This window comes from Engraulis encrasicolus, chromosome 4 (assembly GCF_034702125.1).
Source record: "Engraulis encrasicolus isolate BLACKSEA-1 chromosome 4, IST_EnEncr_1.0, whole genome shotgun sequence".
NCBI lineage: Eukaryota > Metazoa > Chordata > Actinopteri > Clupeiformes > Engraulidae > Engraulis > Engraulis encrasicolus.
The window spans coordinates 8,889,321-8,912,434 of NC_085860.1; the positions used below are offsets into that span (position 1 = coordinate 8,889,321).

The 23,114-nt window shown below is 44.0% G+C and overlaps 2 protein-coding genes and 1 long non-coding RNA gene across 3 annotated transcripts in view; all 3 read left to right on the plus strand.

Moving 5' to 3' along the window:
- Positions 1-8,121, plus strand: part of panx2 (pannexin 2) — a 13,972-nt gene extending 5,851 nt beyond the window's left edge. The window contains exons 3-8 of the mRNA XM_063196353.1: positions 53-303; positions 975-1,838; positions 4,655-4,784; positions 6,171-6,177; positions 6,956-7,110; positions 7,775-8,121. Of these exons, the coding sequence (XP_063052423.1) occupies positions 53-303; positions 975-1,838; positions 4,655-4,784; positions 6,171-6,177; positions 6,956-7,110; positions 7,775-8,121 (1,754 nt within the window). The remainder of the gene's footprint in view (positions 1-52; positions 304-974; positions 1,839-4,654; positions 4,785-6,170; positions 6,178-6,955; positions 7,111-7,774) is intronic.
- Positions 8,122-15,958: 7,837 nt separating this feature from the next.
- On the plus strand, positions 15,959-19,676 carry LOC134447068 (uncharacterized). Its single transcript, XM_063196354.1, has 12 exons — positions 15,959-16,395; positions 16,550-16,582; positions 16,743-16,775; positions 16,885-16,961; positions 17,148-17,246; positions 17,784-17,828; positions 17,964-18,044; positions 18,170-18,975; positions 19,112-19,181; positions 19,270-19,356; positions 19,524-19,616; positions 19,662-19,676. The coding sequence occupies exons 1-12, from the start codon at positions 16,041-16,043 to the stop codon at positions 19,674-19,676; spliced, it is 1,794 nt and encodes a 597-aa protein (XP_063052424.1). The 5' UTR covers positions 15,959-16,040.
- A 36-nt stretch (positions 19,677-19,712) lies between these two features.
- On the plus strand, positions 19,713-22,718 carry LOC134446680 (uncharacterized). Its single transcript, XR_010034442.1, has 3 exons — positions 19,713-19,797; positions 19,900-20,004; positions 20,137-22,718. It is a non-coding gene; the product is annotated as an uncharacterized LOC134446680 (long non-coding RNA).
- Positions 22,719-23,114: the final 396 nt, after the last annotated feature.

Consider the following 23,114-nt stretch of genomic DNA (forward strand, 5'->3'; position numbering starts at 1 on the left):
CTCACTGCCCTCAGCCTCTCTCATCTCCTTCAATCTCTTCCTGCCTCTCCAGAGGAAAGCATCTACTGCTACACTCCTCACAACTTCACACGTGACCAGGCCCTGTACGCCCGCGGCTACTGCTGGACGGAGCTGCGTGACGCCATCCCCGGTGTGGAGGCGGAGCTGCGGCCGTCCCTCTTCGAGCACAAGTTCCTGCCCTACGCCCTGCTGGCCTTCGCCGGCATCATGTACATCCCGGCGCTGGGCTGGGAGTTCATGGCCTCCACACGGCTCACCTCTGAGCTCAACTTCCTGCTGCAGGTGCTATAACAACACTCGAGGCCCCTGGCTGGGCTACACTTTTTTCAGTCCCTTCCGTACCTGTACTGCAGCATATGATTCTGAGTTGTTTGTAATTTTATTAACATTATGATGCCCCTGATTGGCTGTGACCCAGCCCACCCCCCGCCTCTGGGTGCTCTTGGTTAGCACACTTGCACACACTCACACACACACACACACACACACACACACACACACACACACACACACACACACACATACACACACACACACACACACACACACACACACACACACACACACACACACACAGTACAGGCAACTCTAACCTGTTAGACATGGCCACACACACACAAACACACACACACACACACACACACACACACACACACACACACACACAGACACACACACACACACACACACTTAAGCACAGTACAGGCAACTCTAACCTGTTAGACATGGCCACAGTAATAAACTGGATGTTAACAGAAAGGCAAGGTTGAAGTCGTAATGCATTACTAACAACACTGTGTAGCACTATGGTAGTGACTATTAGTAGTGACTATTACAGCATTCCACTGGTGGAACAGCATACATTATGGGACTAATTTCACTGCATAATTTTGATAGCATGTTTCTGCATGTGACAACAAAAATCCTTGTGATAACACTTGTACTCCTTGCAGGAGATCGACAACTGCTACCACCGTGCGGCCGAGGGCCGCGCCCCCAAGATCGAGAAGCAGATCCAGTCCAAGGGGCCCGGCATCACCGAGCGCGAGCGGCGCGAGATCATCGAGAACGCCGAGAAGGAGAAGAGCCCCGAGCAGAACCTGTTCGAGAAGTACCTGGAGCGGCGCGGCCAGAGCAACTTCCTGGCCAAGCTGTACCTGGCGCGTCACCTGGCCATCATCTGCCTCAGCTCCCTCCCCATCACCTACCTGAGCACCTACTACGCGCGCCAGCGCCAGAACGAGTTCACGTGCGCGCTGGGCGAGCCGCCGGATGCCAGCAGCCCGCCGGAGCACCGCCTGGCGGTGAACTGCAAGCTGCCGGCGGTGACGCTGCAGCGCATCATGGCGGCGGTGGACATCGCGTTGCTCTGCACCATGAACCTCATCATCCTCCTCAACCTGCTGCATCTCTTTGTGGTGCGCAAGTCCAACTTTGTCTTCGACAAGCTGCATAAGGTGGGCATCAAGACGCGCCGGCGCTGGCAGAAGTCACAGTTCTGCGACATCAACATCCTGGCCATGTTCTGCAACGAGAACCGCGACCACATCAAGTCCCTCAACCGGCTGGACTTCATCACCAACGAGAGCGACCTCATGTACGACAACGTGGTGCGGCAGCTGCTGGCTGCCCTGGCCCAGTCCAACCACGACGCCACGCCCACCGTCAGGGATTCGGGCAACCAGACGCTGGACCCCAGCATGGACCCCATGGGGCTGGGGATCGGGGAGCTGGGCGTGGAGCCCTCAGTCATCAAGAGGCCCCGCAAGAAGATGAAGTGGATGCCCTCCTCCAACCCACTGAATCAGCCCTTCAAAGTAGGAGTTGCTCGCAACATACTGTATATATTATAAATGCATTTTTTTCTGCTCTATAAGGCAAAGTGCTGTGGCGGTGTGAATATACTATCTGTGGGGCGATGAACGCCTGTTAAGATGTCACACTCTGTACTCCAGTAGTTTTCAAATTGGGGGCCGCGAAGAGGTGCTGGGGAACCGCGGCAGGTTGGCAGGAAAAGTAAAGCACAATTTTTATTTGAAGTAGACTGCATTCTTGTAGGAAATGCTAAAAGTGGGCATGCCTTTGGGGCCAGAGCATAACAGTTGTGGTAAAAATAACGTAATCTACTAATGAACACTGAAGAGTAACTGTGAGAACCCTTAATTGGCAACACCTGTTCTGGTTGACCCACTAGGCCCAGCAACTAACTAACTAGTCCTCACAGCAAGCAGTGGTTGTCATTGAGTGTTCTACAGCAGAGTTCTAAAATTAAAAAAACTGACAGTTACTCTTCAGTGTTCCATGCCTCCCTTAATTAGCCACACCTGTTCTGGTGCTTGGTACTGACAGTTAGTGTTGTGCAGTAAAAACTAATGTAGGCCTACAGAAAAATAAACCAAAAGTAATCTTAACAATATTCCCATTAGTTAAGAGCGGCATTACATTAATCTGTTGCATCTCTGAACATTACTACTATTATTGTCAAGTTATTACAGACCAAGACTATGATTGTGAAAGGGGATGCAAAGAAAAATAGTGTGGCATGACCCATGTCAGGGGGGCCTTGGCTGCAGTAGGAGTTAGACCATTCAGTGGCATGTGGCATGTGCCAGTGACATGCGGAAGTGGCATCAGTGGCATGCTATTATAAAACACATTTTTCCACCGACAGGTTAGGTTTAGGATTGAGTTTTGGTTTAGGCACAGTTCGGTTGGTTTACACACATTTTTTTCACTGACAGGTTAGGTTTAGGAATAAGTTCAGGGTTAGGCACAGTTTGACATCGTAGTAGCCACTGTAACCATAACCAACGTGACATGCCAACCGTGACAGCGCTTGACATGCCCGTTAACTGTTGTAATGACAGACCTAGAATACATAAATAATTAAAAATAAGACGTTTTATTAATACATATTATTACACTTATTGATAATAATTAGTATAGGTCTGTGGTTAATATAAAATCAATCTCACTGCGGCACTTCCGCATGTCACTGGCACATGCCACATGCCACTAAATGATCTAACCCCCTCTCCTTGGCTGGAATATACCGGTATGTGGGGGGCCTTGTCATAAAGTTCAGGAACCCTTGCTGTAGTCAAACATGCTGTAACATGACACTGTAGTGTTGAATCTATTATGTAACTTTTTAATAGAAAGAAGCAAGAAATTTGACACAAGTGAAAGTAGGTGTTGTACATAAAGTAAGTTCCCAATTTCCACTCAATTTTACAAATTATGCAGCTTCTGTTTTTTGCTTGTTATAGTGACTAACAGTAAGTACAAGGCTAGTCCCCTTAGAGTAAAACAGTTACGGCTAAATGATACCTCAAGAGTGAGATTACAGATTGCTTGTTAGGCCTACCAAGGCTAGTCCCCTTGGAATAATGCAGTTACTGCTAAAGGATACCAGAGGAGTGAGACTAGGGATTGCTTGTTTTTCACTCCGCCACCAACATTCTTGTGCCACCAGAGTAGGGATCAAACCTTCTGCTCTCCAATCCAAAAACCAACCCCTTGGCAGTACTGTGCATGAAACCACAGTTTTCATCCAAGAGTAGACCTTGCCATGCTGTCTGCTTTGCTCATATCTTTATTTTTGGTAAAGCTCTGACTTAATTGTGTCCATGAGACGAAAAGGTTCACAAAGAGACTGAGCACTTTGAATCTGAAACTCAAAGGGTTCTCCTGTTCCTCACCCACCTCTAATTGAGATATTTATCCCGGTCACCTCTCAGTGTGTGTGGGAAATGCTCTCCTATGGTTTGATACTTAGCACAGCACATTACAGCAAGCCAAGCGTGAATGAATCTCACCCAGCGAGCTAAAAACTAGCTGAAGCAGCACTTACAGTATAGTCGCGTGTGCCCAGCACAGAGACAAGGGGGGGGCCTTGTAGCCTCTCTTGGTAGTGTGACACGCTGGTGCATAGTGAATGATGTATCCATTTCACAGAGGTCCTGGTAAGAGGCATGAGAATTTCAATTATGATGCCCTTCAGTGTGGCAGGCATTACCAATCCAATTTGATAAAGGCCAGAGTGTATCTGCTGCAGTTGCGACAGTACCAGGGACATCAAACGGTCCGGTCCAGCTTTACTGATGCCACGAAGCCCACACAGCTAATAGGGTGGAAGCAATAGTTCCTCTTGTGTATCTTTAGAGCTCAGCATTAAAGTCATCTGCAGAAGGGTGATAAGCTATTTCTCTGATAAAGCATCCTTTCTTCTCTGCGTAGGATATTTTTTTTAGAAAGACCTAGCATAATGTCATCCTTTCTTGGAGTCACAAGTCATTGGGCTTTGTTTTTGAGATTTAAAAATGCACTTTAGTTTGTGTTATGAATCACTTCAGTTTACAGTATATGCACATTTTCCTCACTAACAATCTTATATTGTATGTTTGTGTGTGTGTGTGTGTGTGTGTGTGCATGTGCATGTGCATGTGCATGTGTATGTGCATGTGCAAGTGCATGTGCATGTGCATGTGCATGCATGTGCTCACGTGCATGTCCGTGCGTGCGTCCGTGCGTGTGTGTGTGTGTGTGCGTGCGTGCAGACGTGCGTGTGTGCGTCCGTGTGTGTGTGTGTGTGTGTGTGTGCATGCATGCGTGCGTGTGCGTGGCCGTGTAGGAGCCTCTGACCATGACGCGTCTGGAGAACAGCATGAAGTCGGAGAAGCCCAAGCCGCAGTGGAAGAAGAGCGTGGCCGACAGCTTCATCGCCCCCCTGCTGGATAACAAGAGCACACAGCACCCCCCAGGCAGCAAAGGTGCCATCAGCCCAAACACTACATACTACACATTATACATACTACACACTAACAAGAGCACACAGCACTCCCCAGGCAGCCCAGAGACTATACACACTAGTACACCGCTAGTACACCCAACCAGACTACCCAGAGCACACAGTACCCCCAGGCAGCAAAGGTGTTATAGGCCCTAACACTATACACACTATACACAACTACCCCCAACCCCCCCAGCACCCCGAAAGCAGCAAAAGTGCCATAGGCCCTAACACTAGCTAGCACACCGCACCCCCAGGCAGCAAAGGTGCCATAGGACTACGCCCTAAAATACTACACACACCCCACCCTCCCTGGGAGCAAATGTGTTATAGGCCCTAACACTATATACACACTATAAAGATCGACCCCCCCAACCCCCCAGGCAGCAAAGGTGCCATAGGCCTGAACACTATACATACTACACACACCCCACCCCCAGGCAGCAAAGGTGCCATAGGACTACACACTATACAGAACTACCCATAGCACTCCCTCATAGTCAAAATCACTAGCAGATACAAAGTGCTAGGAAATATACAGAACAACAAGTGCAGATGCAAAGAAGGTTTTTTTTTTGTTTTTTTTACACACACACACACACACACACACACACACACACACACACACACGCGCACACACACACACGCACACACACGCACACACACACACACGCACACACACACACACACACGCACACACACGCACACGCACATGCACACACACGCACACAGACACACAGACACACACACAATGTGAAGAGTCTGGCCTGGGGCCCTGCCTGCTCAAGCATTAGTGTAGTGGATATAGTCACGAAAGAGGAGAGTCTTTACCTGCTTACTTGCCCTAACCCTATACACACACTAGCATAGCATACGTGTGTGTGCTCAATGTCATGCTCCCTCTGATCAGACTGGTGTGACACCCACAAAGGTCACGCAGAACCCCTCAGGCAAAGGTGCACAAGTTCTTGACATATTTTATCACTCAGACACAAGCTCCACACAATGCTTGGCTCGTCAACTTTCCCACACAATGCTTCACAGGTTTGCAATAAGTGCCAACAAAGCGTCATCAGGTTCGCTCAGGTTCCCTCTAGCTGTTTTCACACCGACCAGACCAGTATCCGAACTGGTTACAGCACCAAACATTCACCAAGAACTGAATACCAATAGCATACCATATGTTGTGTTGTGATGTGGGCTACACCCATGTTTCAAGCTGTTGTTAACAAATTAACACAGTCTCAGCCAAAGCAGGGCTTCCGATTCTTTGATGACAGCTTAGCTTACATGACTTGAAATGAGGAAGAAAGTCTACCATTACTTCATGTTGAAGCCTAGACTTGTGAATAGACAGCAAAGGAGTAGCTGGACGTTGATTTTGTTTTTTTTAATTAGTGCAAACATGCGCTTATGTTTCAATGTCGTTATTGCATCTTCTTCAAATGTGGAGAATATTCTTAGGAAGTTCAAAAGGAAAGGGTTTACTGAGCGCTCTTGTTCTCCAACTTTGTGAACTCCAAACTGTAGGTGCTCTGAAGTAAGAAGACTAAAGTCCTTTCATTTAAAGCGTGGTGGCACTAGGGCCGACTTCAGGTCGACAAGGATTGTCCCTATTGTTAAAAACCCTTTATTAATCCAGGGGCACTGTTACAGAGATGAAACCACCAACTGATTTCCACCCACACTGGGTCTTCATCAGGGCATAAACCGGTTGGCGGTTTTATCTCAGTAACAATGCCCCTGGATTAATAAAGGGTTTTTAACAATAAGGACAATCCTTGTCGACCTGTGGAGTTGCCTGAAGTCGGCCCTAGTGCCACCACGCTCTAAATGAAAAGATTCTTGGGCAGTTGTTCTGAAGAATAAGTGTTAATCACCTGTTTGCACCAAAAAACACAAGTTTATTCCAGCTCCAACTTTTCATTGACACTATGAGGCACCTGCCAGCGGGATAATGCATAGAGTTCCCTCCCAACCTTGAAAATAAATGTTTCACAGTTGGCATTTGGTTATCCATATCTCAACTCCCCTCTCTCTCTCTCTCTCTCTCTCTCTCTCTCTCTCTCTCTCTCTCTCTCTCTCTCTCTCTCTCTCTCTCTCTTCCCCTCTCCCCCCTACCCCAGTTCCACCACATAACAGCCCGGCAGCAGTGGACAAGAAGCATGCACGTAATTTCTCCCTGGATGTCCACCCTTACATGCCGGCCAACCACAACCCAGGACCCCCACCGGCCACCTTACCTCTGGACAGTGTCTACATTGAGGGCATGGTCCATGGCCCTACCTCCAACAGTGGTACGACTTCCACTTTGATTTTGTCACCTGTAACCATGAATGTTCTGCGCTGAGCTTCAAGCTGGGTGACAGTTTGATTGGCAGATAAAAGGCCTTGCTATTTCATGTCCTTGCACAGAGTGGTTCTATCTTGTATTTTCATGTCCAGAATGGTTCTGTCTTGTAAGCTGATATTTTTACTGTACCTATCTGATCCCATAATCCCTGAACCTAGAAGTGTTTCTGTACAAAACCTTGCACAACACTGCCCCCTTGCACTTTAAAGTTGCCAAACCACCTTTTGTTGTCCTTCATCGTTAAATGTGTAGTAGGCCTAATGTAATCCGTTTGAATTATTGAAATTGGTTATAACGTTGTCTGAATTTTGCAAATAAAACTATTGAATGTACTTAAATGTACAGAAATACGAAAATAATTCCAAAACCGGCATGTGGCTAGAAAGATTTTGAAGAGATATGACAAATACAAACGTATAAGACAAATGCAAACTTGTCATCAGTAACAGAATGCAAAGCACTTTTATGCCACCACCAAACGTTTGAATATATAGCACCTGTAGCTCACAGAGACACAATTCCGCTTCACCAAGTAGCAAGCAAAGAGGGAAATTACCAAGAGCTTTAATTACATATTAATGACCCCTATTCTACATCTCCCTCCACAGAGAAGAAGAGCCCACTGCAGCCCAGTGCCACCACCCCCGTGTTCACCAGGATGGGCCACATAGGCAGCGCCTACATGAATGGGGGCACGTCTGCCCTGGCCGAACACCTCAGCCCTCCCCACACCCTGGAGCCCCTGAGCCTGCAGCCTCTGGAGCCGGAGAGCCAGCCTACCCCTGCCCCTGGCCCTGCCTCTGCCAGCCCGACCCCCACCCGCATCAGCAGGAAGCTGTCGCACCAGCTGTTGGCCGTGCACCGCACCTCCTTCAAGGAGGAGGACGAGGAGGAGCTGGTCCAAGACCACCTGGCAGACGGACCGGCTGAGCTCATCGCTGCAGGAGAGTGCTAACAGAGCCCACCTCAGTCTTGCATATGCTGGACACAAGCATACAGTATATAAAGATGGAGCCAAGCTCTAGTCCCCGTCACTACGTCAGTGACATGAATACATGTAATTAACACAAATACACAAGCACACATGCACACACACACACATGCACCTGTACACTTTCACCCGCACATGCGCATATAGCACACGTGCACACACCAAGAGACATGCACCTGCACACTTTCACACACACACGCACAAATGCACATGTGCACATACACACCAAGACACATGCACACTGCACACTTTGACACAAACATGCACTCATGCACACATGTGCAAAAACGCACACATACGCACACAAGAAGGTGCATACATACATGCACACGTGCACCCCCAACGGAAGTGTTTGTGGTTGCACAGAGAGAAACAATCTTTAGCACTGCAATCCAAATCTGCACATCCTATTCAGACCAGCATTCCTGAATGGAGCACGATGTCCATGGGGGGAAAACCCACTACAAACACCTTGACCTTGTTGCAGCACACACAACAAGCCTAAATGCTGTGATTATTTGCACGTGTGCGGGACCAGCTGGATTTACAAGGGAATCAATTATAGCCTATTTCATATGTGACGCGCATATGAATATCCAAGTAATGTGAGCTGTTTGAGCTGTGAGCTGCTTGGATCAGGCATCTGCCTGTGTCTAGGTGTACTTGTGCTATTTACAAGAGAAGGAGACTAATGGAAAACAGGGGATCCACAGAACGGTATAACACACTGAAAGCACAACTCGTGGCTTTTGTCACAGGACACTGTTTTTCTCGGAGAAGCCCCAGTGTCACATGATCTGTGCGCAAAAAAAGTTTCTCAACTCCATATAAGTTAGCTGGTAGACCATGTAGTGTCTGTATTTTGGGGAAAAAATATGCAAAAGATTATAATCAAGTCATTGTGGCAATAATGTATATTTGTTATTAATGATAGGATTAGCGAAATGCGCACAAACATAATCTATTTCAGCATCCAACACATACACAGCATGGCTTCTCAATGCAAATTGAATATGAAGACCCATTTGTTCCTAAACGAACGCTGTGCTAGGTGTTGTGCAGTTACTGGAACACATTTTTTTAAAACAAAAAGACAAAGAGCAGTGCTCTTCAAGAATCACGGCTACAAACACATCAGCTGAAATAAAAAACAATACAAGAGAGGCAGCGGTTGGATATAATAATGAAAGATATTAGATTGGAAATATTTGAAAGTGCTACCTACATGAGATCTGTCCATTTTTGGTGGATGTACCATGAGTCAATGACACACACAACTGGTGTTGTTATCTGCATTTTCAATGTGTGTGATTGACCTTCACATGGAATGCCCCTACAGATGTGTGCCAAAGTGTGGCAGAAATGCCAGGATGTTCGCCAAACATCACAAAACATTAGCACTCTCCCATCATGCTTTGCACTTGCCACCTCGAACACCACGAGTGACCATCGCCACGCACCACTTTAGTGAATTTAAAACATAATAGAACAGCTGCACATTGTATATAGTCTTTAGCAAGTCAGGTGATAGTACAGGGTTTCTATTGGCACCTGTGTCCCTCCCTCCACATGGGCCTACGTGTGTGTTGTTATTGAGATATCCCTGGCGAAGGGATAATGTCTCTCTCAACCTGTTATCTCTGAACGGAGATCCGACTGAAATTAGGGAAACAATACGTGCTTTGTTTAAGAACACAGAGAGTAGTGATCATACTGTGGCGTCAACTACACAGAGTTCTCAAAGACAAAACCTCCAGTCACCTTGTTACTCACAGGCTGTACTCCATCGCTGTGAGAAGCTCAGCCACTTTGGTTCTCCCATTTGGAAGAAAAAGAGACAGGGTGTGTGGGATTATTGAGTGTTACAGTCAGGCTATATGGTGTGATTTCACTGAAAACAGGAATAGATTTATGTGGTGTGTGTTAGGTAACAAATATCCAAAAGGTTGTGGGAGTAGATTAAGGTTTTGGCACGTGTCAATAAAGTCTTTCCAAGCTGCCATGGACAGCCGAGATGAATAAAAATACTAAATACTTTCTTACATTGCCTTTCTATTTTCATTTGCTAAGATGGGTCTACAATGTCAAAACCTTCTTGCCCCACGAAGTTGTTTGCTAGATTCTTAATTACAAGGCTACTTTGGAAAGGTTTTGAAATGCCGATATCAGCATGGTGTTGAATTTTGTGCCAGAAGTTATTTGCATAGCAAACCCGGAACGTTTTCAAAATATCATCAGTCTGGTGACAGCACGGCACTGACGTTCTCCCTGTAAAGCAGCATTTATATACACAAAAGCCTCACACCAGCAGCGATAATTTCCCGTATCTTAAAAAGCTATATTCTTTTTAGCCCTTTAAAGTCAGTCTGTTCAGGTTAGTGTGTATTAGCGTAGCTGAGGAAGGCCCTGAGTGACTGAGAATGTGCCTTTGGTTGGAACAAATATTGTCATTAATGTGTTTAAGGAGGTGTTACAATGTGACAAAGAAATCCTGTACTTGGTTTTACACAGTAGAGTATTTGGATTTAGATAGAAATAAAAAGAAATATTTGATTACAAATGCTTTGTGTTTTATTGCCATTTTATTTTGATGCACACTATTTAAAAGGTAATAAGGCGATTGGCAACAGCCACATGAAATACTACATTACATTTAGCTGATGCTTTTACCCAATTATTTACAGGGTAGATGTTACAGTCCCTGGTCCCTAATGTGAAGTTAGGTGCCTTGCTCAAGGGTACTTCAGCCAAGGATAGAGGTGTAGGGAGGACGGGTAAGAGTGGAATTTGTACCTGCAACCCTATGATCTTAAGTCCACCTTCATAACCACTGCTAGGCCATGGCTGCCATGCTATTAGCCAGGCTGTGCCCTCCTAGTGACGCCACACCTTCAGCACTGCCTCTAGTCAGGCCAAGAACAATACAAACACGATTCTGAGCTCCCGAAAAAAAGGGAACTCCTCCCACTTTGTCAGGGAACAAACAACCAATAAGGGCGTTCATGACAGCGTCTTTCCTGCGAGGTTGAAAATTTGCTAGGCAGCGAGCATGCTCAGTGTGTCCGCGTGAAGCATCCTGGTTAGAATTTGCCGTTCACGATGCAGTTGAAGGGAGTGACCTCTGCGCGGCAGTCGTGTCACATGGCGTTGAACCATCGCGGGAACAAAAGTTTTGTCAAGCTGCCACGCAGTAGCTGAAACCAACTGCGCTGGGCAGAAGACCTCCTCCATGATGTGAGGAATCTGCCGTGATTGGTGTTCATAGCTCATGTGATTCATGTGTGTGTAGTTGAACGTGCTTCATTTTCTACATGCTGAAATGCATTTCATGCTCAAATGCAGCATACTCAGAGTGGTATCATCCATATGTATGGTCGCACAACCCACTTACAACAGAAAAAAAAGAAACAAACCACCCTGTCGTCAGATGCTCCATCTTCGCCACGTTAGGAGTGTATGCCGTAGGTTACAAATGCAGTATTATTCCGCGGGCTGCCTGCTCGACGGTTAGAGTAGTGGTTGCGCGCCTGACTTCCATTCATGAGGTCCCCGGTTCGAAACTGCACCGAAACACAGGGAGTCTTTAGTTGCTGATGGTTAATGTGGAAACAGACCAGTTGCGAGAGACTTAGCTTGTCTTTTATGTATGAAAGTGCACGAAACAGAGTGGCCTTTGTGGTTGGCGCGCCATGGTAAAGCTACATATTGAACACCTGGGTTCAATCCTCGCAGCATGGGTTGGCGCTGTTAAGTAATTTTAAAACGGTCCTATCTGAATGACGACTTTGGTCCCAAAACACAAAATGAATAGTCTAAAGTGAGTACTAATTAACTGAATTATTACATGGAAGTGAAGCCAAATCATCACATAAGACTTGTACCATGATTCACTGAGTGGTAACCTGTATCTCTACCACAAGACCACCTGATTTCTCTCCGAGACGCAGAGAGAGTCTCGGATTTCAGAAGCATGTGCCGACGATGGTAAGCACGTCATGGAATTAGCGCCATGATTATTTAATTCCACGAGAGGGCGCCATGGTACACCCGCTGTCAAAATAGGTAGATCCACCCACAGACCTATAGATCCACCTTCTTTGCCGCTGTTGAAATCTCGTCGTCCTGATGTGTCCAGCTTGGTTGCGACGCAGTTATCCCCTCCTTTTTATGACCAAGAAAATCACGTTTTGATCAAATCTTTTGCTGCGTGGTTGCAAACGAGCCTATTGCTATCCACTGTAGTTGCTTTGCATACAGGGAAGAAGGGTGCAGCTGTGATTCACCAATCAGTTTACTTGACCACTTAACAATTTGGTATAGGCGGTTCTTGTGTGTAAGGGGGACATTGCCAAACCATGAAGCTAAAGAAAAAGACAAAATTGATTAAATAAAGGAATGATAAAACAAAATCATTATGGACTTATCAACATTAAACTGGCAAAGCTTCCTCAAGCAGTGTAAACGCTGTTGACCTTTTTTGCATACAGCTTCACAATTTTCCTGGAAATTTAATTTGGAGTCCCTAAGTATTTGTAGGATTTAACTTGTTCCACTAGTTGACCTTTCATATTAATGGCCATATACCTTGATTTTTTTCCCAAAATCAAGGTGCATATCCTTAGTTTTGGATATGTATTCAGTTTAACCCTATCCAGACCGGGGGGGGGGGCTAAAAGTGCCCGCACCAACTTTGATGTCGTATAACTCTTGAATGACTTAAGCTATGACTACGAAACTTTCTGACTTTTCCTAGAATGAAGTTGGCTACAATGTGATACCAAAAGATTAGGTCTATCATTTTTGCTGTTTCCATGGCAACGGTTTTCTGACGGGTACACCTGACCAAAAATCACTGATCTAAGTCTCATCATCATCACTTTTCATATTTTTTTACATTTTCATTAGCATCAGACACCCTTTTGAACATTTGAAGTGGTCTGATGCACATAATAACCAAAATTGATATGCATTACCCAAGTTAGATGGAAAATACATTAAGTTGACATTTTGGCCATAAAATCAGGAAATGACGTCATAATGACGTCATAATATCCAATAATGACACCAAACTGATGTCATTCATAGATCTTTGGCTGAAGATCATCCCCTCCAAGTTTGGTGGTCATACGCCATTCAGTTCCCAAGTTATGGGGGGGGGGGGGGGGGGGGGGTCAAACCCCGGTCCCAGGTATGCCAAAAAAGCCCGGTCTGGATAGGGTTAAGATGTGATTCACCACTGGACAAAGTCTTCAATTATCTGTCCATAACCACTTTCGTCTTTCTGTAACAAACTTACGATGACAGAGTCATCAGCATATTTAATGATGGTCCTATTGGCATATTTACTGACACATGTTTGTATACAGGATAAACAGGAGGGGTGAGAGTGCACACCCTTGTGGTGAGCCTGTGGAGGAGTAAAGCTGACTGGACATAACTCCATTCACCCTGACTTTCTGTGTCCTATTAATTAAAAAGTCTAAAATCCAACCAACAAGATTAAAACATAAAGAAAATTGTGTAAGAAGACATTTTACTAAAATGTGTGGTTGAATGGTATCAAAAGCTGATGAAAAGTCAATAAATAATACTTGTGTGTTTGACCCACTCCTTTCAAGATGTTTTAGGAGCTGATGAGATAGGGTGATGTTGGTATATCTTCTACTCCTCTGTTTGGCCTGTAGGCAAACTGCATGGGGTCTAAATCATTTTCAACATTCCTTAAAATGTTCAATCTTATCATTTTTTCAAAGTTTTTCATTAAAATTGAAGTTAGGGAGATGGGTCTAAAATCATTCAAAGTATTTGGTCTACCACATTTGGGGACAGGGACCACAACAGCCCTTGGGTGCATGTTGTGTCTGCAGAGATGTATTAAAAATACACTTGAATATTGGGCTCAGCTGTGTTGCACATGTATTAATTACACACCCACGGATATTATCTGGTCCATGACTTTTATTTACTTTTGTCCTAAAAAAGAAAATTTCAACATCTGTACATGTGATGTTGGTGTACTGATCATCTTTGAGTTTGCACTGAAGTTCTCCAATCTCCTGGCTGAAATCAAACTCATCAAAACGATTGTAAAAACAGTTCAAGGCGTTTGCAAGCTCATTATCAGATTGAAAACCTTCAAGGGATATGTGGTTACTTTTACTCTGGTTCTGGATAGCTATAGTTTTCATACTGGACCAGGCAGAGCCAAGGTTATTCTCTGCCATTCTTTGTTCGAGTTTGGACTTTCGGTATCGGTTTTTGGCTTTAGAAATTTCAGTTTTCAGCTCTCTGGTGGCTACATGTAAGTCAGTAGTAGTGCCCTGTTTGTGAGAGTGCCTTTTTTTCTTAAGGCACCTTTGAATAGTCCCATTCACCCATGGTTTGTTGTTTGGGTAAATTTTGATTTGTTTACATGGTATAATCATATCCCTGCAAAAAGCCACATATGAGCACAGCACATCAGCGAGTTCATCCAAATCATTACAGGAATCTGTAAAAGTGTCCCAGTCTGTACAGTCATAGCATGCCTGCAGGCACATAGCCTAACTGAATAATCAGTCCATCATCAGTTTGGGAAATGTTAATTAATTGTTATGCTCTTGGTCAGACCAAGTCTCGAAGAGATTTGAAAGTCGATGATAATCAGGCTGCCATGCTATGACTCTATTGCCTCTGAAGCTGTAGCCAATCACCTCACCAGCAGAGGGAGCCATTTGTTATAGTAGGCCTTTCAGTTCAAAGTGATGCCTCCATTTTTTGTAATATCTTGGTACGTATATTGATAATTATACTAATAATACTACTACTACTACTACTACTACTAATAATAATAATAATAATGATAATAATATACTAATAATCCTAAACATGTGCCTTTGCTTAACATATTGCTTCATTTTAAAAGGATAACAAGGAGAGTCATAAATTAGCATCAAGATTAATTTAGCCTAATATTAAATGAGTCATTGAGTAGCCTAATTATCATTTCACAGAATATTCGTCCAGAATCTAGCCAAAAGTTAGGCCTATTGGTAGCAGGTTACACAGATCATACATCCTGAGGACACAATTTTCATTCATTTCAACAATTTGTAATTTATTTTGTAATTGTTCATGAAAATATCATTGCTTTTCAACAGGATTAGCACTTTTATAGCTGGGCCATGTTGTTTGCCCAACTTTCAAGAATCAGTGAAATGCTTCTGTAGTTCTGTGCTATCTATCATTGACAGGTGAAATGACGCTCAATGGGGAAAATGAGTAGGCTACCTAAGTTCTAGGGCCTAGCAACAGTAGCTAAGCATGGATTGTTCACACTTATAGAATGTTCAAACTAGAACGCAAGCCAGTATATAAAGTGTGTCCGGTGCAGATTCGATCAGTTCTTTACGAACACTCTTGGAAAGCAGACGGCTGTGACTTTGCTCCGCAAGCTTCTCTCTCAAAGCAGACGATCTGTGACTTTGCTCCGCAAGTTTGATCAGTTCTCTCTGAACAGTCTTTGAAAGCTGTGTCTTAATAATATTTAGTGTAAATACAAATAATTGTTGTTAGATTGTTTTCCCCCTGAGATCTTGATCAGTAAAGCTAAATTGGTTTAGCTAACATAGTTAGCTAGCCTATTTATTGAATTGGATTGGTAACCATTATTTTTCAAATTCATATATAAACGGACGTCTCTCCTACTGTAGCCAAACCTAAAGCTTATTTGGTTTGCTTTGTAGTTGGCGGGTCCTCGAATTTATTTGGTTTTGTTTAGTAGCCAACTGTAGTTGAGGTTGTCTGACATAGAATAGCCTTATTCTCGTGTTGAAAATTGACATTTTTCAAACCTTTAGGCTAGAGCTCTACTTATATCTAGCTATTCTATTCTAGACTGTATAATGCCATCACGGAGCAGCAGGCGCCGAGCCTCGCGGCAGAGGAGATGGTCTCTCTGGTGTTTTGCAGGTGCTGATGTGAAGGAGACCGTGGACATGGGGACGCAGACGGAGTTCCCGACCGTGGAGGTGGCCACCCAGGCGGACGGACCCGAGACGGCAGAGGCGACCACTCAGGCAGGTTGGGTGACAGCCGAGGCCAGCACTCAGGCTGCTTGTGGAACGGCTGAGGCCGGGATACAGGCAGTGAGAGTAATGGCCGAAGCTGGATGTCAATCTGTCTGGGCAACCAGCGAGGCCTCTGTCCAGGCGGTTGCGGTAATTGCTGAGGCTGACACCCAGGTGGACTCGACGGACGGTAAGATTGCGCCCCTGTCTGACAAGTGTAAAACGCCATTTCGGGCATTATTCCATCATGCAAGAGCCTCATCATACCGTATGTTTCATACCCCCAAAGGGCGTTTCTTCTTTACAAAAATCATCTTACAGGGTTTTTTGTCATTGTCTTGCAGCGACCCCTTTGCTTGATGCTGAGCTGCCAGGAGGTGAGAGTTTGCCAGATATTGTCATTAAGTTAATGGCATTGACAGACACCATACCTTAAAATAATGATAATTATTTTATTTTATTTTTTTAAACTGTTCATGTGCACACAGTATGTGGACATAGATGTAAAACCTCTCCCTTTTTACATTCACATATCAGCATCTGTCCAGAGGACAACTAGTGCTGTTCCAGGTATGGCCATTTTCATCACTACATCTAATCTATTGTTTTTTAGATTATGGGGTTGTTTTGAGGCTATATCCATTTTTACTTAATCTGTTTTTGTATAATATAATTGCAGACTCCGACTGGACAGTCCAGCACATGTACCAGACGACAGCCTTTGAGTATTCAGAGTTCTTCCGCAACGGCCAGATGGTGAGATATCATTTTTCTTGTTAGATATACTAAGTATGGTAAGTCATTCTCCAAGACTGTGATGATTTAGGTAGCTAATCTTACCTGGTTAAATATAACTGTCAGAACCATACATGTAGCAGGGATTTTACTTTCCTAACCTGGGATGTCTGGCTCTGCTTGCTTGTGTCTGCATGTGTGTTGTAGTGGGTGGAGGTGAAGCTCAGGTGTGAGGAGAGGCGTGAGGGCCCGTACCTCAGGCAGTACTGGTACCTCATCAACAACTGTTCCCAAGAGACAGCAGAGGTATTCTGTCTGGCCAAGACATTATCTTTTTTCCTTCTTCCCTCTGTTTGTTGCTGTCTATTATGCAAGTCTGTGTCTTTTGTGTGATGCCAGTGTTTGTACTGCACACACAATTGTCCCATGGTGGAGACAATAAAGTTCTACTACTACTACTATTTATGTATTAAGACATGGATTGCTTTGATTATAAGTACATATAATACAAAAGGCTATGATTTATTTCTTTTTATGTACTTACTTGGACTTCATTGATATCTTTTGCGAATAGGGTATTTTTCATTGTGGCCAGTTTGATGGGTACCGTTTTAATCCTGTTTTTAATTTGCTTCGCTCCTTACTGTTTTTAATTTTACTGGGATTTTTTTAATTGTTGGCATACTTTGAGTTACATGGTATGTATGAATATGTGCTTTACAAATAGAGTTATTATTATTATTATTATTTAGTAGTAGTAGTTGTATAGCTGTCATATCGTATCCTACAGTTGTCATATCTATCCTGGTTCCATTGATGCTCAGCTGCTTTGCTTTATTTCAGGGATTCCTGCCCTACGCTAACGGAGAGCTGCTCACTTGCATTGAGGTACATTAAGATACATTCACTTTTGCTGGAGAGAGCAGCAGATCTGAACACATTACCTACATATCCTGCACTGCACGAGTAGCATTCCAGCAGATCCTAAGCACTTGTTGTTTGTTGGTTTTATTGTCCTTGTAGTGGTACTGTGGGAGCATCACTGCGGTGTACTCACACATCCACACACAGATGACCACAGTTATGGACATAGGAGGACTCCTGGTATTGACTCTTGATAACTTCAAATTATTTACTGTGTGGAATTTATTACTTATAGGTGTTTAAAAAAAACAACAACAAAAAAACAATAACAAGCCCTTGTACTATACCATGAATGTGTTCAACAGTACGGCGAGACATCGACCAGCTGCAGGGGTCTGTCCATGGACGCTGCTGGAACCTGGACTCGCCTGGAGAGGATCGACACTCTGCGGATGCCCCTGGACCAGTTCTTCACTCCTCAGCCAGACCCTGATGACGACTCTGCTGGCCTCTTGGAAATCGACTGGTATCCTGGTGATGACTCTCCTGGTCCTGATCCTGACGCTGATGGATTCGGCGCTGATGGTGACAACGCTGGATTCGACAACGCTGCTGATGCCGACGCTGGATTCGACGCTGCTGATGACGACACTGGATTCGACGCTGCTGATGACGATGCTGGATTCGACGCTGCTGATGACGACGCTGGATTCGACGCTGCTGATGACGATGCTGGATTCGATGCTGCTGATGACGACGCTGGATTCGACGCTGCCGATGACGGCGCTGCTGATGACGACGCTGCTGATGACGACGCTGGATTCGACGTTGCTGATGACGATGCTGGATTCGACGCTGCTGATGACAACGCTGGATTCGACGCTGCTGATGACGACGCTCGATTCGACACTGCTGATGACGACACTGGATTCGACGCTGCTGATGACGCCGTTGGATTCGACGCTGCTGATGACGACGCTCGATTCGACGCTGCTGATGACGACGCTGGATTCGACGCTGCTGATGACACCGTTGGATTCGACACTGGATTCAACGCTGCTGCTGATGCTACTGCTGACAACTCTACGGCCCCTGGATTTGACGATGCTGCTGGTTGCTCTGGTGCTCTCTCTGCTGCTGCCTCCATTGCTAGCCAGGTTCCCTCTGTGTAGTAAGTATAGTGGTCTTGAATTTTGTAAAATACAGAAATAAATGGCTTCAATATGACTGTGTGATGGCTGTTATGTATCATTAGCTAAAAACACAATTTATTAATCTCACTGAAAAATTCTGTTGCCCCTCAATAGCTACCTCTTCCAGTCCACCGGTCTGGGGGACTTCCCCCTGAGGCTTGCTGGACTGAGGGACGCCTTCGCTGTGAGTACAACAGTCAATTGTCTGAAATGTCCAAGACAAATTATTGTCAGAGATGCCGATGACATTGAATTTTTTTTCTTTTGTGTAGGTCTTGCTTGAGCAGCCAGAGACAGCCAACTTCATCGCTGTGACAGGGTCCATGCTTCTGAAGAACTTGGCCGCCCTCAATGGAAAGGTAATGATTTCAGGGAGGATGTAATGTCATGGGACTAGATTTAACTGATTTTGGAGTTGAAGAGTCAACTCATTTAGCTTGGATGACAACCACAACAGACGTGAATGTCAAGTAACAGTCTTTAAACAGAAGTCCCCTCTGTTCTGCTTTACTGTATCTCTCTTCAGGATGCTGGGGCAACTCAGCAGGCCTTTGACGAGGTGGTGGCCTTCGCCCAGACACAGACTCCCACCATCACCACTGAGCTCCTGGAGGTTGGGGTACGTCAAACGTTTTTTTTTAAACACTGGCTCACAATTCCACAGTCTAAGATGATGTAAATTGCAAATAATCTGCATCATATCTTTTTGATTCTAGATCCACCAGCTCAATCTCCTGGATGTGGTCTTCGAGCTGCTGCTGTTCAGAGACCAACAGTTGGCATATGTGTGGCTGGTCCCTGTACGTCATGCCAGATCTTACTGTTGGTCATTTATATAGTACGTACATGTATATTTACTCAGCGGTTCATCCAACTGACTCCAGTTGTTGTTTCTCCTGTAGCAGGCACAGGGCGGGTTCCTGGATCATCTGGCAACAGTGGTCCAGTCCTTCCTGCCCTCTGAGGCGTGGCCAGCCCAGGCAGCCCAGTGCTGGGAGCTCCTGCAGGTAACCACCCTTTTCTCACCACTCGCCACCTTTCTGAAATATGTACGTACCTAGTGCCTAAGTGCCTGTAACCTGTTCGATTAAATGAGTTGTTTTACTTTATCTAAATTGATTTTATTGTTTCGATCCTAGTCTGAGGCAATCTCCTTCGTGCTGGAGATCCTGTCCCTGGACGTGTCAGCGTACCACCAGCCCCAGCACCTGGCCCAGAGGGTCTTCAGCAGCCTGGAGCGCCGCATCGACCAGCTGCTGAGCGTGATGCCCTCTGGCTAATATCCCTTTCCCTCTTTAGTTTCGGTTTTGAAGGGTTTAGTAACTTAGGCTTAGTGGGGTTTAGATTTTAATGAGCAAAACGTAGTACTTACTACTGTATGGGTTTAGTTTCCTAATGCGTAGAAGGGTTTCAGTCTAGTGTTTAGTATAAATGGGTCAACCGATTGCGTACTAAGGTAGGGTTTAGGTGTCAGAATGAGGGTTTTGGTTTTAGGTTTTGGTTCTTTGATTAATATGGGCATTTAGTTTTTAGTGTTTTAGAGAGTTAGGGCATTTGTTTTTCTATGGTATAGTGTGGGTGTCAACTAGTTTTTAGTTTCCAGCTTTACCAAGGTTTAGTACTTAGTTTGGTTAATTATGACTGGAAAGTAGGATTTCATTTTAGTATAATGGACGGTTATTTTGAACGGTTAGTTTTCTCGTGTTTAGTGGGTTAGTGGATGGATTAGCTGTATTTTTGATTGAGGGTTAATGTTTACAGTAGAAGGGTTTGATTATGTTTAATCCATAAGGGTTTATGCTTTTTTTTTTAGGTCTTATTGAGTATAATTGAGTAATTGAGGGTTTATTTGCTGTGGATTAATGTGGATATCTTATAGCAATTTTAGAGTCTAGTTTTTTTAGTGTATGGTTTTTGCACATATCCGGGTTTCCTTGTAGTGCACAGTTTGGGTTCAGTTCATTTGTTGTTACTAGTTGTGATTTCTTATGTTAAAGGACAAGTGAACTATTTTGAACATTAAGCCCCTTTTAGTACTTCTCTGCAATGTTCTATAGCGCCCTGTCATTTTTTTTTTTTTAAACGTTTGCTGCCATTATTTGGCTATTCTGAATTTTGTGTCAATTGGCTTTACAACGACCATCTCCAAATATGTTCTTAAAAACCACCCTAAACATTTGTTTTCAAAGTATGCATCTCACTAGGTGGTTGGGTGTTCACTGGCATTTCCTAACAAGTTTGAAGGGGAAATACGGCTTCTGTTATTTCCCATTTTGTGAATGAAAGAAAATAATGTATTTACTAAATGCTACATAAAATGTCACAATGTTTGACCTGTTTCACCACGTAACTTGTTATGGAAAATCAGTAAATACCCCTGAACACTTAATGAGTTGCATATTCTTGGAAAAAAATATGTTGGTGTGGTTTTAAGAGCAGATTTTGACATTTCCATAGATGGCCATTCTAAATCTGGTTGAGACAAAATCCAAATTAGCCAAATAACAGAGACGGCAGCAAACATGAAATAAACGATAAGGGGGACTCTAAAGCATTGCGGACAACTCAAAAAGGGGGGTTCATGTTCAAAGTAGTGCACTTGTCCTTTAAGTAAAGACTGGGTTGCTTACAATGTTTAGTAAAGTTTGATTCATAATTTTTCCAGCATTGTTAATGGGGGCTTGTATTTAGGGTGAGGGTGGTTTCAATTAGTAGTGCAGTGCATAAGAAGCACAATGTTTCTCTGCAGTTATGTAGGTGCTACGTATGAAAAGCCAAAAACCTTTCAGCAACCCAACTCTGAAATGAAATTCTGTGGGGATTGGTGAATGGTTCTCATTGGCTAATGCCCCATTTTACTCAGATGTATTCTCCCCAAGCTCTGCACCCCTCCCTCTCGATCTGTCTTTTTCTGCAGGTGTTCCCTGTTGGTAATGCAGGACTAGAGACCAGGACCAAGTCAGGATGTGGACCCTGATGACGAGAACCATGAAAGCTGAAGATGACCACCGATGACCAGCATAGAGGATCCACTCACTGAACGTGAACCTAGAAGACCAGCCTACCAGGATCCACATACTGAAGACGACTATAGAAGACCAGTCTAGAGAGATTTTTTTTTTAAATGATCTGGACATATATGATGACATCAGACTGTCAGCAAGACAGATGACAAAACCAACATGGAATACAGGAAAACCCAATGAAAATAGACAATTTTTCAACATTGGACATTTTTTATGATCACATCATACTTTTTTCTGCCCTCGTAAATACGATTTTTGACTTTGAAAAGCACTTGTATTGTAGTCATCTCTTCCTTATAATGCACTTTTGTTTTGAAGTTGATTTGTATCAAATCATGGTGTTAATCCCAAGAATGAGTGCACAATCTGTGCATAAAATCTTTTGTGTACCTTTTTTTGGTAAATAATTCTTGTATAGGCCAACTGTTTCTTTTCTTGTGAAATATGCGTAACACATGATTCTTTTATAGTTATTCTCTTGTTTTAAATCGTATCCAGTGGAATTAATTACCAAAGCAAGTTCATTACCAAATCTACTATACATATGTACAGTATGTACTGTATTTGGAAATGAACTTGCTTCCTACTGGATTTACCGTAAATTACCCAGAAGATGTCATACACAGAAAGTCATAAAATGTAATTGTACGAGTATGTGAAGTTTCATTGTAAAATCTAATAAATAGCAAATACTAGCAACATGGAAACCATTCAAAATGTTTGCCGAGTGTTTGATGGATGCATTTTCTCAGTTTTGGAAAGTGAGGTGAAGTATTGAGATGTACTAATACACAATTGCAAAAACATGCTATCAATTCCTATATGGCACATAACTTATGAACCTAACAGTGGCTCGTATCTCTGGTTGCAAGTTGGCCTAACACAAAATCAAGTCTCCTGCGTAAAACTCAACAGCATTAAAATTTTGTGGTAGAGCTTGTTACAGCAAATACTACTTCTTTACAGGTTACTTCTCATTGATTGCAAGTTAAGTGTTTATAATGAGAACACAAATACAGTACATGTTGACCGTTAAAATGTACTGTATGTGTGCAGGACGGAGCTTTGGAGGAGGCCTCAAAATGCCTCAC